The sequence below is a fragment of the Sminthopsis crassicaudata genome, chromosome 3, assembly GCF_048593235.1.
Source record: "Sminthopsis crassicaudata isolate SCR6 chromosome 3, ASM4859323v1, whole genome shotgun sequence".
In the NCBI taxonomy this organism is placed as follows: Eukaryota; Metazoa; Chordata; class Mammalia; order Dasyuromorphia; family Dasyuridae; genus Sminthopsis; species Sminthopsis crassicaudata.
In genome coordinates, this window is record NC_133619.1 from 29196188 (window position 1) to 29209382 (window position 13195).

General features: G+C 36.7%; 1 protein-coding gene across 4 annotated transcripts in view; it reads right to left on the reverse strand.

Moving 5' to 3' along the window:
• PLD1 (phospholipase D1) overlaps positions 1-13195 on the reverse strand; it is a 268046-nt gene that overhangs the window by 129923 nt on the left and 124928 nt on the right. For all 4 annotated transcript variants that reach the window (XM_074298190.1, XM_074298191.1, XM_074298192.1 and 1 more), the window contains 5 exons: positions 9238-9422; positions 6700-6827; positions 3997-4142; positions 2672-2780; positions 333-398 (listed from right to left, as the gene is read on the reverse strand). In XM_074298190.1, coding sequence (XP_074154291.1) covers positions 333-398; positions 2672-2780; positions 3997-4142; positions 6700-6827; positions 9238-9391 — 603 coding nt within the window. In that variant the 5' untranslated portion in view covers positions 9392-9422. The remainder of the gene's footprint in view (positions 1-332; positions 399-2671; positions 2781-3996; positions 4143-6699; positions 6828-9237; positions 9423-13195) is intronic.

Below are 13195 nucleotides of genomic sequence, written 5' to 3' on the forward strand. Positions count from 1 at the left end.
AATCTGGTCTCAGACACTTAACACTTCCTAGCTGTGTGACCCTAGGCAAGTCACTTAACCCCAGCCTCAGGAAAAAAAAAAAAAGAAAGAAAAGAAATGAGCAATAGCATTCTATCACCAATATTTGAATGTCATGTCAGGTCAATTTTCAATTCCATTTTCATTTACTTTGAACTAACAGCTCAATACATAAGAGGACAAAACCATGTGAGTTAATAAACAAAGCATTAAGGGAGATTTCATCTTCATGGACTTGAAACTGTCACAAATCAGATTCTCTATTTTCCAATGAAAGACATTTTTCCAAAGTCAAATAACTACATGATACTCACCGTAGCATGATAGTTTCTATACATGGGCATTTTTAATAGCTTTGTCAAGTAATCTTCCAGTTGTTTCTGAAATGCAAATATTAAAGCTTCAGTTATAATGTGCAAATATATGGGAAAATGGAAAGTTATAAAAAAGTGACAAGTGTTTCTAACTTCAAGGGCCAATTATTATTCTATGTATTTCATTTGGCAACAATCTTTTAATATGAAGCCTATTTAAATTTTTAATTACTATTGAACTCTCTATACCAGTGGTCCTCACACTTTTTTAAATAGGGGGCCAGTTCACTGTCCCTCAGACTGTTGGTGGGCCAGATTATAGTAAAAACAAAAACTCACACTCTGTCTCCACCCCTCAGCCCATTTGCCATAACTCGGTGGGCCGCATAAACATCCTCAGCGTGCCGCATCTGGCCCGTGGGCCGTAGTTTGAGAACCCCTGCTCTACACCATTCTATTTTCTAGGCCCCAACAAAATTATTATATCATCATCCCACTCTCCTCCTCCCTTCATCTCAACATCTATAGAAAGGACTGGTTGTTGTTGTTTGTCCTCCATTCTCGAAGAAGACCATGAAATAGGAAAATGATGCCATGATGATGCAAGTGAGTTGGATTTAAGTGAAAGAAGGCTGTGCAAAGTCACTGCCTCACTTTCCCCTCCAGAGCCATCTGGGTCCAGTGGCAAAATATAGACCAAGACCACTGGAGATAACATGGATGAAATGGGAGACCTTGGGTTTTTTAAGCCAGCAACAGCTAGCACATAGTAGATATTCTCCAACTATTTGGAGATGTTGATTTGATTCAACTACAGATGGTCAGCTTGGAGAATAAATGGATAAGGATTGGATCTGTCTTCCCCATTAGTTGCTTGAGGAGAGGGATCCTCTTTTTTTTTGCTGTATTGTGTCCCCAGCATCTGGTGCAGTTGTACTATACTGGCATATAGTAAGTGTATTAAGTGTATTAAGATAAATGCTTGTTGACTTGAATTGTCCATAGGGAACTTTCAAATGAACAATGAGATTGGTTGCAAAGAAGGTACCAGTCTTAGAGAACTGACTAAAGGACAAGAATTTAAGTGACTCGTCTAGATTCACACTGAATGTGTCAGAGATAGTATAGCCAGAAGGCAGAATTGACCTCAGAGACAGAAAGAGCCAGAGAGCAAATCTATCTCCAAAATTAAGCCTGCTCCTAAATCTAGCATTATTCACTTGTGCCATTAGGGAAAATATCAATAGCAGAACCAATATTTCTAATCCTACTCACAGAAGACAAAATGGAACCAGAGGTGTTGGAGTTGAAAGAAACAGTAACATTCCATTCATTAAACCTTTTTTTTTTTTTTTTAAAGTGCCTACTGTGTGTCAGGCATTGTATTAGATGCTGAGAATATAAAAATCAAACTGAAACAATCCCTGTTCTTAATGAGCTTTCATTCTATTATAGAACAACTAGTTTCTAAAGCTTCTAATGTGATTCATAAGCACAAAGTTAGCCAAACCAACTCTTCCCTTCTAGAACACAAAAAGTAGTCCTTATGAATTTTTTCATATATTTATATATTGTTGAGTTCTCATGATAAGAGTTGGGATTTTTCACTGTTTTTTTATGATTTTTACATTAATTTGTAAATTCTCTGCTGTTGAAATTCTAATTCTAGCAGTGGATCTTTGCTAAAATAGAGAAAACTAAGGCTTTCTCTCAAAGATTTCTGTTCCTTTTTTTACCTTGTAAATTTTTTTAGCATCTGTTCTTTTTTTTTTTTTAAACATATAATGTTCTACCATTTGACAATAAGTTATATAGATCTTTAATTTCCTGCAATCTTACCCAAAATCTGGGAGGTGAAAACCTAGAGAGTTTCCTGAATTTCAGAGAGGTTAAGTCATTTACATAGGCAGTGATTGTCCGAGGTGGTAGGTATTTCAACCCAGTTATTCCTGATCCCAAGCTCTGTCTACCCAACCAGTTTGCTACCTTGTAATTATTTTTCAAACAGACATGTGATTTTATAGGCCCAGGAAAATCCAAGTAGGGAAACTCTCTCTACTAACACAGATCTACAACTATTCCACAGTTTAATCTTATATAGTTAGCTGGGACAATGAGTGGTGAAGGAAAGTGGTGAAGTTCCTAGATGGGACTGAGACCCAAATCTTCATGAGTCTGGGTCCCATCCAATATCCCATACTGCCTCTCTGCCTAAATATGGGAGAATATAAGACACACAGTTTTCAAAGGACCCACTGAAGGTGACAATATTCAAGTCAGAATGAGTTTGATTTGTTTTCATTGGTAACAGTTGTGGCAAGGGAAGGTGAAAGACTTACTCTTCTACTGGATAACTGCTCCTCTCTGACCATATTTTCTGAGGTCCGAGGTAAACTTGGCATTGCTCTTGGTTCTTCTCCTTTGACATTTTGTCTTCGAAATGTGTGCCTTGAACACACACAGAAAAGCAACATTATTGGGGTAGAACAAGCAAAGTAGCTGAGAAAACTTGGGAAGAAGACAAACACAGGAAGAAATACAAGAAAACTTGGGAAGACTGGTTTTGAGACAAATCAGTAAGAAAACAATTATACAATTACAACAATGAAGTGAAAAATGTACGCATTCCCAGAAATGTCTACATCTCTGAATCTTTATATTTCTAAAGTCTAACAGAAAATGAACACCAAAAGAATCAATAAATCTCAACACAGACATGTACACAACATATAAAAGAAGCATATAATTTGTCAGTTCATACAGTAAAACATTGTTCAAATCTGACTCAGATACTTGCTATCTGTATTATATATGGCTAGTATACTATACTAGCAATTTTTGATGTACGCTAGGTACATCACTTAACTTCTGTTTGCCTTGATCCACCAGAGAAGAAAATGGCAAATTACAACAATATTTTTGCCAAGTAAATCCCATGGACAGTACTGGTGTGCTATAGTCCAGAGGATCATAAAGATACAAAAGAACAACTGAACAATAGTAAAATACTTTTACAACATGACTCATTTTTAGGAAGTTCTTTTTCGTCAGTTCTTTTAAGTTTTATTTTGTTTTGTTTTTCCCTAGTGGGCAATGTATAGCCAATGTATAGTCCAAATGGCACTACATAATTTAAGGGTAAAAGGGGTCAAGGGACCCATTGGTTCAATGGGAGAAAAAAAAGCCTTAAAAGAATTAGTTAGATAGAAACCCATTTATTTTTACAAATAAGGAATTTGAGGTACAGAGAAGTGAAGGGATTTGCCCAATGACATATAACTAGTAAGCAGCATTTGGAAATACTTAATATAAGATAATATATCTAGAGTATAAAGAGATATCAGAAGCCATTGAGTTCAGCATGTTCATTTGTCATTAAGGTCAAATGATTTGTTCAAGATCGCATAACCAGGGGCAGCTAAGTAGTGCAGTGGATAGAGCACCAGCCCTGAAGTCAAGAAGACCTGAGTTCAAATCTGACCTCAGACACTTAACACTTCCTAGCTGTGTAACCCTGGGCAAGTCACTTAACCCCAATTACCTTAGCAAAAACAAACAAATAAATAAACGAATGAATAAAGATCACATAACCATTAAATAACATTCAGAAGATATTTTCCCCATCCACATTGTTTTTGAATTCTGAAATAGATGAAACATTTACCTTTTGGTGGGAATTGGGATTCGAATAAAAGCTTTGTACTTCAGTAGTTCTCTATGAAACTCTTGAAAATGCTTGAATTTCCTTTTTACTTGCCATGTAAATTCACCATGGGTTAATTCAATAGTGTAAAGATTAATACTTGGTACCTGCAGTGATAGATGAAAGTAATTGGCATCTAGATGGCATCTGATAACTGCAAGCCATTTAAATGACTTTTAAAAATGAGGAACTGAGTCACAACATAAACTTGAAACATGTACAAACTAGAAGTAATCTTATTTTTCAGAAAGTTGCTCAATGACTTTTGTCAAATGACTTCAATCCCCACATTTTACAGAAGTAGTTAAGGTGATTTTCCTAAAAAATGATATGAGTAGTTTATATGCTCATAACTTCAAGTATATCATCAATAGACTCTCAGGTTCTGAGTTCTTTACATGATGTATTCCTAGAAAGCAGTCACCTAAAACCATATGACTAGAGACATTAAGTCAATTATCCTCAGCCAACCAAGCACATGGACAACAGGAAAAAACAGTAAATAATGAAAAGAGGAAATAAAGCTAGGAGATTGTAGCCAGATGCAGATAAGAAAGTAGGATTGCTCTGCTCTCTTTCTCATGCCCTAGAAATCATTTAGAAAGCACAGAAATGGGGAACTTCCAAGGCCTTAGAGTGATAGAGTCTTAGGGTTGATTAGAAGTATCACAAATGTCCTTCTGTTCAAAAAGATCGCCCCAACTCCTCCTCCCCTCCTCCCTCAGCCCACAAATGAAAGATTCAAGTTTAAAAGGGCCTTCATAAAGTAAGTTACCCTAGAAGATTATACTATGTATTACTATAATTAGATCATCAGATTGGCTAAAATGAAACTATGTGGAAATCAGAGCTTTAATTTTGGGAGATGGAAAAGCATAAATCTGCATCACAGGGATCTTAGGTACAGGACTAACTTATGGAGACCACCATTGTTGGAAGGCCAGGGTACTGAAAACCTGGAAGGTAAGATGGAGGAAGGGCCAGGAAACAGGAAAAAAAAAAAAAAACACACAGAAAAGGAGACAAAGCAAACCTTGCCTACCCTAAAATTTTACATAAGGATGTAATGGCAATGACGTCCTGTGAGTTGCTGAAAAATCACCATGGTTCCATCTTTGACAGATTGCTAATGTCTAAAGTTCTCTAGAAATGTGGCAGAGAACCACATGGGTATTGTCATATAGATATTCAAAACCCATTTATTAAGTACCTATTATTGGCCAAGCATAGGAGTCATACAAAGATTATTAAAATGTGGTCTGCATGAAAAGAGACAGAACTTCCAGAGCTCCATCTCTCAGTGGAGGCAAGAGAATCAACTTAATGTGCCTCAGTTATACCCCAACAGGAATATTATATTCAGTTGAGGATACCACTTTTTTTTCCCCCCTGAGGCTGGGGTTAAGTGACTTGCCCAAGATCACACAGCTAGGAAGTGTTATGTGTCTGAGACCAGATTTGAACTTGGGTCCTCCTGAATTCAAGGCTGGTGCTCTATCCACTGCACCACCTAGCTGCCCCAGGATACCACATTTTTAAAAAGATACTGATAAGTTATAAAGCAATGGTGGTCCTATAATCTGTAATCATAAGCTGGTCCTATACCTAAAATGCCTATAATACAGATTTATGTTTTTCCATCTCCCAAAATTAAAACTCTGATTTCCAGTTTCATTTTAACCAATCCAATGATCTAACTATAATAATACATAGTACAATCTTATAGGATAATTTGCTTTTTAAGCTTGAATCTATCATTGTGAGCTGAGGGAATGGGGGAAGAGCTGGGGAGGTTCTTTTGAACAGAAGGATGTCCATGATAAATGGCCTTGGGATTATACTACAGGTGGATTGCTGGGAGGAACTAAGGCTGTCATGAAAGAAAGGACTCATTTGAAGAGTTGTTAAGTGAAAGAGGGATTAGCCTTGGTCAATATGGTCTCAGTTGTCAGAACTATGATAAATGGGCAGAATTTGCAAAGATGCAAATTTAGATTTTATGTAAATTCAAATTCAGGTTATTTAGCTTCATGTTCTGAGCCCTTCCCACTGTATGGTGAAAGCAAGAGGACAAAACAAGAAGCCAGAAATGGACTCGTTGATCCTAGTTGGGGAATAAGGATATGAAGACAGGGACAAAATGGCAGACCCAGGGAGATAAGAGAATATAACAGAAACAGAATAGAATGTGATTTGGGAACAACCCAAAGAATAACAGTGTCAAAGAGGAAAGAAAATAGAAAGGCTTTAGAGCACTTGATGGGTTTTTCTTTAAAATCTTGAGGAATCCAGGAGAAACACAAGTCTTATCTTGTGCTTTATAATTATATGAAATGATCCCAGAGTCTTAAGCAAAGGGCAGGCTCTGGCAGGTCTTGCCAAGCTGGCAAGAAGTTGAATGTAGACCAGATGACAGGGTCTATGTTTCTTGGCCAATTGACCAAACTGTATAAATCTTAAAAAATTCTTCATCAAGGTACTGGCTGCCAAGTAAATTCTGGTGGCCAGAAACTTATGAAGGCTCTCACTCAACTAGCATGGCATAAGGGTTGCTATCTGCACTCCTGGAGCATGCTCACCTCACTGGGAACAATCTCTTGGATATATAAAAGCAAGTAAGTGAACTATGTACAAATAGGACTGTGGTGACACATGTGTACTGACCCTTGTTGTTGAGGTGAATCGCTCCACTTCCAGGACCTGGGCTTTGATGGGACACCCAGTGAGATAGGTTGTTATGTTGGGGTCCTTAAATCCTTGAGTGTGGTAGATAGCCGAGAAGGGGATGCGCACTAAAAATAATCAATTAATTAAAATAAACATAATAATAGTCAACAATCATACGAGTATTTTATACTTTTTAAAGTGCTTTGCATTTGTTACCTCCTTTGATCCTGTCCTATAATTTAGCTACTAGTCTCAGCACATTGAGATTGAGAGAAGTTAATGTACCTAAATGTCACCAATCAGGTTAATTACTTGGGGTCACATGGCTAGAAAACATCTTAAAGAGAATTTGAACTCAATTTTTTTTTTTTTAACTTTTTACTCCCTCTTTCCTCCTTTGTCTCTGGTAGTGGCCCTATATCGTCTCAAACTGAACTACTGAGACAGGCTGCTGGTTGGTCTATCTGCCTCAAGTCTCTCCCAATTGCAGGCAATTCTCATTGATCATCCTGAAATGTCAGTCTAACTGGTCATCCTTTTTCTCAGTAAATGCCAGAAATTTCCCATCACCTCTCAGTTCAAATATAAAATTACTTCTCTGGATTTTAAAGTTCATCAGAGCCTGACCCATTCCTACCTTTCCTGTCTTCCCTCCATTTAAGTACTCCAACCTCTTCCTCAAATAACCATACTCCATCTCTGGACTGTGATCACTTTTCTTGATGGTCCTACAAGCCTAGAGCTCTCTTTCTCTTCATCTCTGCCAGTTTCCCTGGATTCCTTCAAATCTCTACAAAAACCCCACCTTTTTCAAGAAATCTTTCCCAAATCACCTAAATCTTTGTGTCTTCCCTCTGGGATGACTTATAATTTGCATTATGTTGTCTCCCTCATTGCAACGTGAGCTTCTTGAAAGCAGTCTGGTTTTTGCCTTTCATTGTAGCCCTAGCACTCAGCTTAGTGTCTAGTACAGAGCAGGTGCTTAATTAATGTTGTTGACTTTGACTCTAAGTCCAGCACTTTAGTCATTAGATCATATTATCTCTACAAGAACAAACTGACTATAAAATGCTTGGTATTGGTATTGGGTAACAAGATCATGGAGTTTGACTTGGAAGGATTTTTGGAATTCTCAAAATTTAGCATTTGAAAGATGACAAAACAGACTGGAAAAAGGTGAATTGATTTAACTATGATAATATAGGTAACAATAGAGGCATCATTTCATGGTTTGCAAAGTGGTTAGAAAGTTAGCCTGGATTCAAATCCTTCTTCCGGCATACACTGGCTATGTGATTTTAGGCAACTCACACAATTTTTCAGTGCAACAGACAACTAAGACTCTAAAAATTATAGGAAAAGTGATGATATTCATTATTAGAGGAAACTTCCTCAATCATTCTTCACCCTAATGAAGTCACAAACAAAATGAAATGGAGAAGTTCAATAGCTTATAAGCAGTAGAAATGAGATTCTGGATTTGGAGTCAGAAGAAGTGAGTTTTAATCCTAATCCTGCTGCTACTTTGCACAAATCACTTGATCAGGTCTCGGTTTTCTCCTCTGTAAAAGGAGAGTTTTGGAATAGTTGGAAAGAAAAGGAGTAGAAGCACATTTATTGTTTTGTTGTTCAGTGGCTTCAATCATGTCCAACTTTTCTGACCCCATTTGGAGTTTTTCTGGCAAAGTACTAAAGTAGTTTGTCATTTCTCCAGCTCATTTGACAGAAAGGGAAACTGAGGTAAACAGATTAAGTGACTTGCCCAGCGTCACACAGCTATTAAGTGGCTGAGGTTGGATTTAAACTCAAGTAGATGAATTTTCCTGACTCCAGACAAGGTGATCTATGTACTGAACTACTAATTCCCAAATACCATGCTAAGTGCTAGAATAAAAATAGAAAAGCCAAATAGTTCTTGCTTTTAATGAGCTCAGTTTCTATTTGAGGAGACAACACGTATAGGGGAGTTCAGCTGCTGGGAGGATTGAAAAACTTGGTATTCTTTAGGCCACAGGAACATGACTGATGGCAAGGCTGAGGAATCTTTAGGATGTCAATATGTTTTAATGGCCACATACACTCCATAGCCAGGATTCTAGAGGGGCCAGGATACTCTTCATTAGGAAGAAAAAATCCTAATGGAGCCTGTGGAGAGTAGAATAGTAGGTGGAAGAATTCTGAGTCAACTCTGACATCCCTAACTATGAGAATCCAGGCAGGTGGACGTTAACATGGGACCACTTGTGTGATGATGATCTCAAAAGATAGAAATCCCTGTCCCTTCAGCACCAGCTAAGCTGGGAGAGAGAAATGCACTTCCTTTGTGGGTACAGGGGATAGTAAGTTAGTTTGTAAGTTATGAATGAGACCATAGTTCTATAAAAGCAGTAGATTAAAGGTTAGAGCTTTGAGAAGAGTCCTTGGAATATGATTTTGAGCATTGGATTGGGAGGACCTGAGACTCAATGACAGGATGACAGATATAGAGCTAGAATAGACTTTATTTACCTTTTAAGACAGGGATTTCTATCTTACCAGGCTTAGAATCCTCTGGAGATAAATCAAAATCCACTTCCTCTCCTTCAAAATGGAGATCCCTGGTGTCCAGGTTTTCTATTAAGTTGCTCATGTCGGCAGCGATCTTCTGCAGTGCAGAGGTGTTTACTCGGGGTTCATTCTTCAGAGACATAGTAAGTTCTGATATAGTTGAGGCCCAGGAGCTGGAAAAGAGGAAGTGGTTTTTAGTGATATTTAGCTTCCCTATGATGGAGTAAAATTTTACTCATGGCTTAAATCCAAGATAAAATGTTCTACACTGAAAATTTAAAAACCACAACCACACACACAAAAAAAAACTACCAACAACCAACTAGCTATGTGTAGTCCCTAGTCATCTTAAGTAATTCCATCCAATATGCATTTATTAAGTGCCTACTGTGTACAGAAAATGCAAAAGCCAACAAAATAATCTTTATGATCTATGAAAACATGGTGTACACCTTTAAATGCAATTCAAATTTGAGCTATTATGATTACTAAATAATTTCATTAGTGTTATTAGTCTTCATAACCCCATTTGGAGTTTTCTTGACAAAGACACTAGAGTGGTTTACCATTTCCTTCTCCAGTTCATTTTACAGATGAGGGATTGAGGCAAAAAGGGTTGACAGGTCCAGGGTCCAGGTTTCACACACACACACACACACACACACACACATATGTATATATACATGTGTATATATACACACACACATATATATATGTATACACACACACATATATATATATGTAAATGTAAGATATTTTGAGGAAGGAAAAATATTAATCTCTAGGAAAATAAGGAAGGACTTCCTGGAGAACCTGGGTTTGAACTGAATCTTGTCTCTAGGACTCCCTAGAGACAAATGAAAAATTCATTGCCTTTGGAGAAACAAAGACTTGCAGGTGTGAGGTGGAAAGAGAATAGCCAATATCCTAGTTTGGATGGAACATAGAGTTTGGGAGGGAGAATAATGGGGGGAGGGGTGGGAAGTCTAGAAAGCTAAGCTGGAGCCAGACTGGGAGCATTTTAACAAATAGATCATTACCTTTCCAGACAACAATACTAGCAATACTAACTGGCATCTATATAGCACTTTTAAGTCAGCAAAGTACATTGCATAGATTATTTTCTTTGACCCTCATAACAATCCTTTGAGACAAGTGCCATAAAGATCTGATATCTGGAATTTATAAGGAACACATACACACAGATACATATATATGGGTATGGATATGTGTGTATTGTATACAAATGTATGCATGTATACATGTGTGTTGTGAGTGTAGATGCACATGCACATATATACATACATGTTTACACACACATTTCCAGTCTGGAAACAATCTATATATGCAATAATTAGAGCCAATAGATTATAGGGTGCTCATGGATTGTTTTTTTTAAGCCTCAAATTCAGTAAGTATCTATCAAGCACTTAGGCTAAGATATAAAATTCCTGCCCTAAAATCTATTCTGGAAGCCAATACGTACATAAAGAAATATATACAAAGTAAATACTGAGTAATTTTTGAGGGGGGAGCACTAACAAGAAAGGTGGAATGTTATAGAATTCACTTTGGAGGAAACTCAAGACTTCTTAAAATAGTATTACATTTCCTATATATTCCTGTTTATTTCAGTACTTTCCTAGTTGATTAACACTTTATTTCTAGTAAAAATACATACATATATATATACATATATATATACTACATATGTGTGTATGCATGCATATGTGTATCTAGAGTATATATACTTATTTTTACATACATGTTGTTCAGTCACTTTTCAGTCATATCCAAATCTTTGTGACCCCATTTGGGTTTTTCTTGGCAAAGATAGCGAAGTAGTTTGCCATTTCTTTTCCAGCTTATTTTCCAATGAGAAAACTGAGGTAAACAAGTTAAATGACTTAACCCAGCTAGTAAGTGTCTAAAACCCAATTTGAATTCAGGAAGATGAGTCTTCCTGACTTCAAGCCTGGCATTCTATTTACTGTGCCATTAGCTACCCATATATGTGTGTATGTATATATGTACAATATAGATATAAGTATATAATAAAACTTCAAATGAACTTAGAAAGGAACATAGAACAATTCCCTTGTGAAATGCTTTGGATTTCATATAAGATTTTATTTCTTTTATGTGTTTGTTTGATTATTTTCTTTGTTGTTGGCTATTAAATGCATTATACATACCCATATACGTATTGAATTTTTATATATGTGGTATATATGTGTATGTATATATTATATATGTGTATGTAATTATAGACTGTGTATCTTTTAGATGTCAGCTGGGGAGAAGGGGCTTACCCTGAAGTCAGGCGCTTAGACTTAAAAGGAACAAGGTGATATGAAATATCCATGAGTCTTTCATCTGTGGGCTGTGGTATATTACTAATAATGAAAGCTGGACAAAAAGTAATGGAAAATCTTTCATCCAAGAAATGTATACTCACAAAAAGAGTAAGACTGGCCAGACTGCATGAAAGAGGTTAGCTCCTGCATGTCGGGAGGGAGCCCAGCTACACATCAATTAATTTAAACAGAACCATTATAGAGACATTGACATGTTTCACTGTCATCATTTTTGCCATAGAGAGGCAGATTTTCAAAAAATTAAAATTTATTATTCGGAATTTTTTCCTTTAAATAAGCTAAGTTTTCTTTGCCTTGGGAAGAGTGTGCTTTAGGAAAATAAACTCCTTGAGAGTGGGAACTATATGTTAGTTACTCTTGGTTATTTTTATTGTCATCTTTTTTGGAGGAAATTCCCTGATTATAGCATAGTACCTGGCAGATAGTGTTTAACAAATGCTTGGTGAATGTATAAAATTGTCTTAATGGATAAATATTCATCAAGCGCATCAGGACATGGTACTGAGGGATAAAGAAAGGAAAAAGGAAACAAACAAGCATTTTTAAAACACCTATTATTTACCAGGCATTGCGTTATTAAGAATCCTGCGAATATCTCATTTTATCCTCAAAATAATTTTGAGAGATAAGTGCTACGATTATCCTTCCTTTACAATCCAAGAAACTGAGGCAGAGAAAAGTTAAATGACTTGTCCTGGGTCCCACAGCTTGTAAGGGACGGAACTAGAGTTCCTAGTCTTCCTGAATCCAAATCCAGTGCTCTATCCACTAAATCATGTAGCTGCCCCTTCTTCTCTAGAGAATTTATGGGGGAGGAGGAAGGGCGGGACTGAGAATAAAACAGGACAAGAAGGCATGGAGGGGATACAATCTGTTCTAGGAAAAGGATGATGTACACATTAAGGATACCATGATTCCACCCAAGTGTCCTAAAGAGGAAGTAGACTTTTTGAGAAATTAACTGCTCTTGGAATATAATCAACAATAGCAAATGCCATGCTCAGGTAGCAACATACTTCTTGACGGGCTCACCTAGAAAGAACAATTTCTAAAGGAATATTATGCTATTTCATGGGCATTTGAACATGGAGACAATCAAATAATATTCTGCAAGTATAAAACCATTGTACAGTATCCATACTGATATAGCATGCCATATGTTATGGGGTATAGGAAACACACGATACATCCCTTATCAAAGATTTTGGCTTAACGTTAGTTTGACTGAAAAATATATTCTGAATGAAAATTATTCTAACTGATATATACTCAAGGTACAAGAATGAGACTCAGGCTTCTTTAAGAAAAAGGGTTCTATTTCACTCAGACATCTAATCCCACAAGCCGCTGCACATCAGTAACCAAGGTAGTGGGATTTATATAGATTTCATTTTTCATTTGAAATACTGAGTTTTGAGCCTATGGTACTGTCAAGAATGTTAAATAAAAATTCTGTATGTTGATTATAGAGAGAGCTTCACAATTATATACATGAAAATGGAGTCTAAGACTCAGCAACTTTGGTGGGTGAAAGGCATAGGTATGAAACATGAATCATTAATCAAATA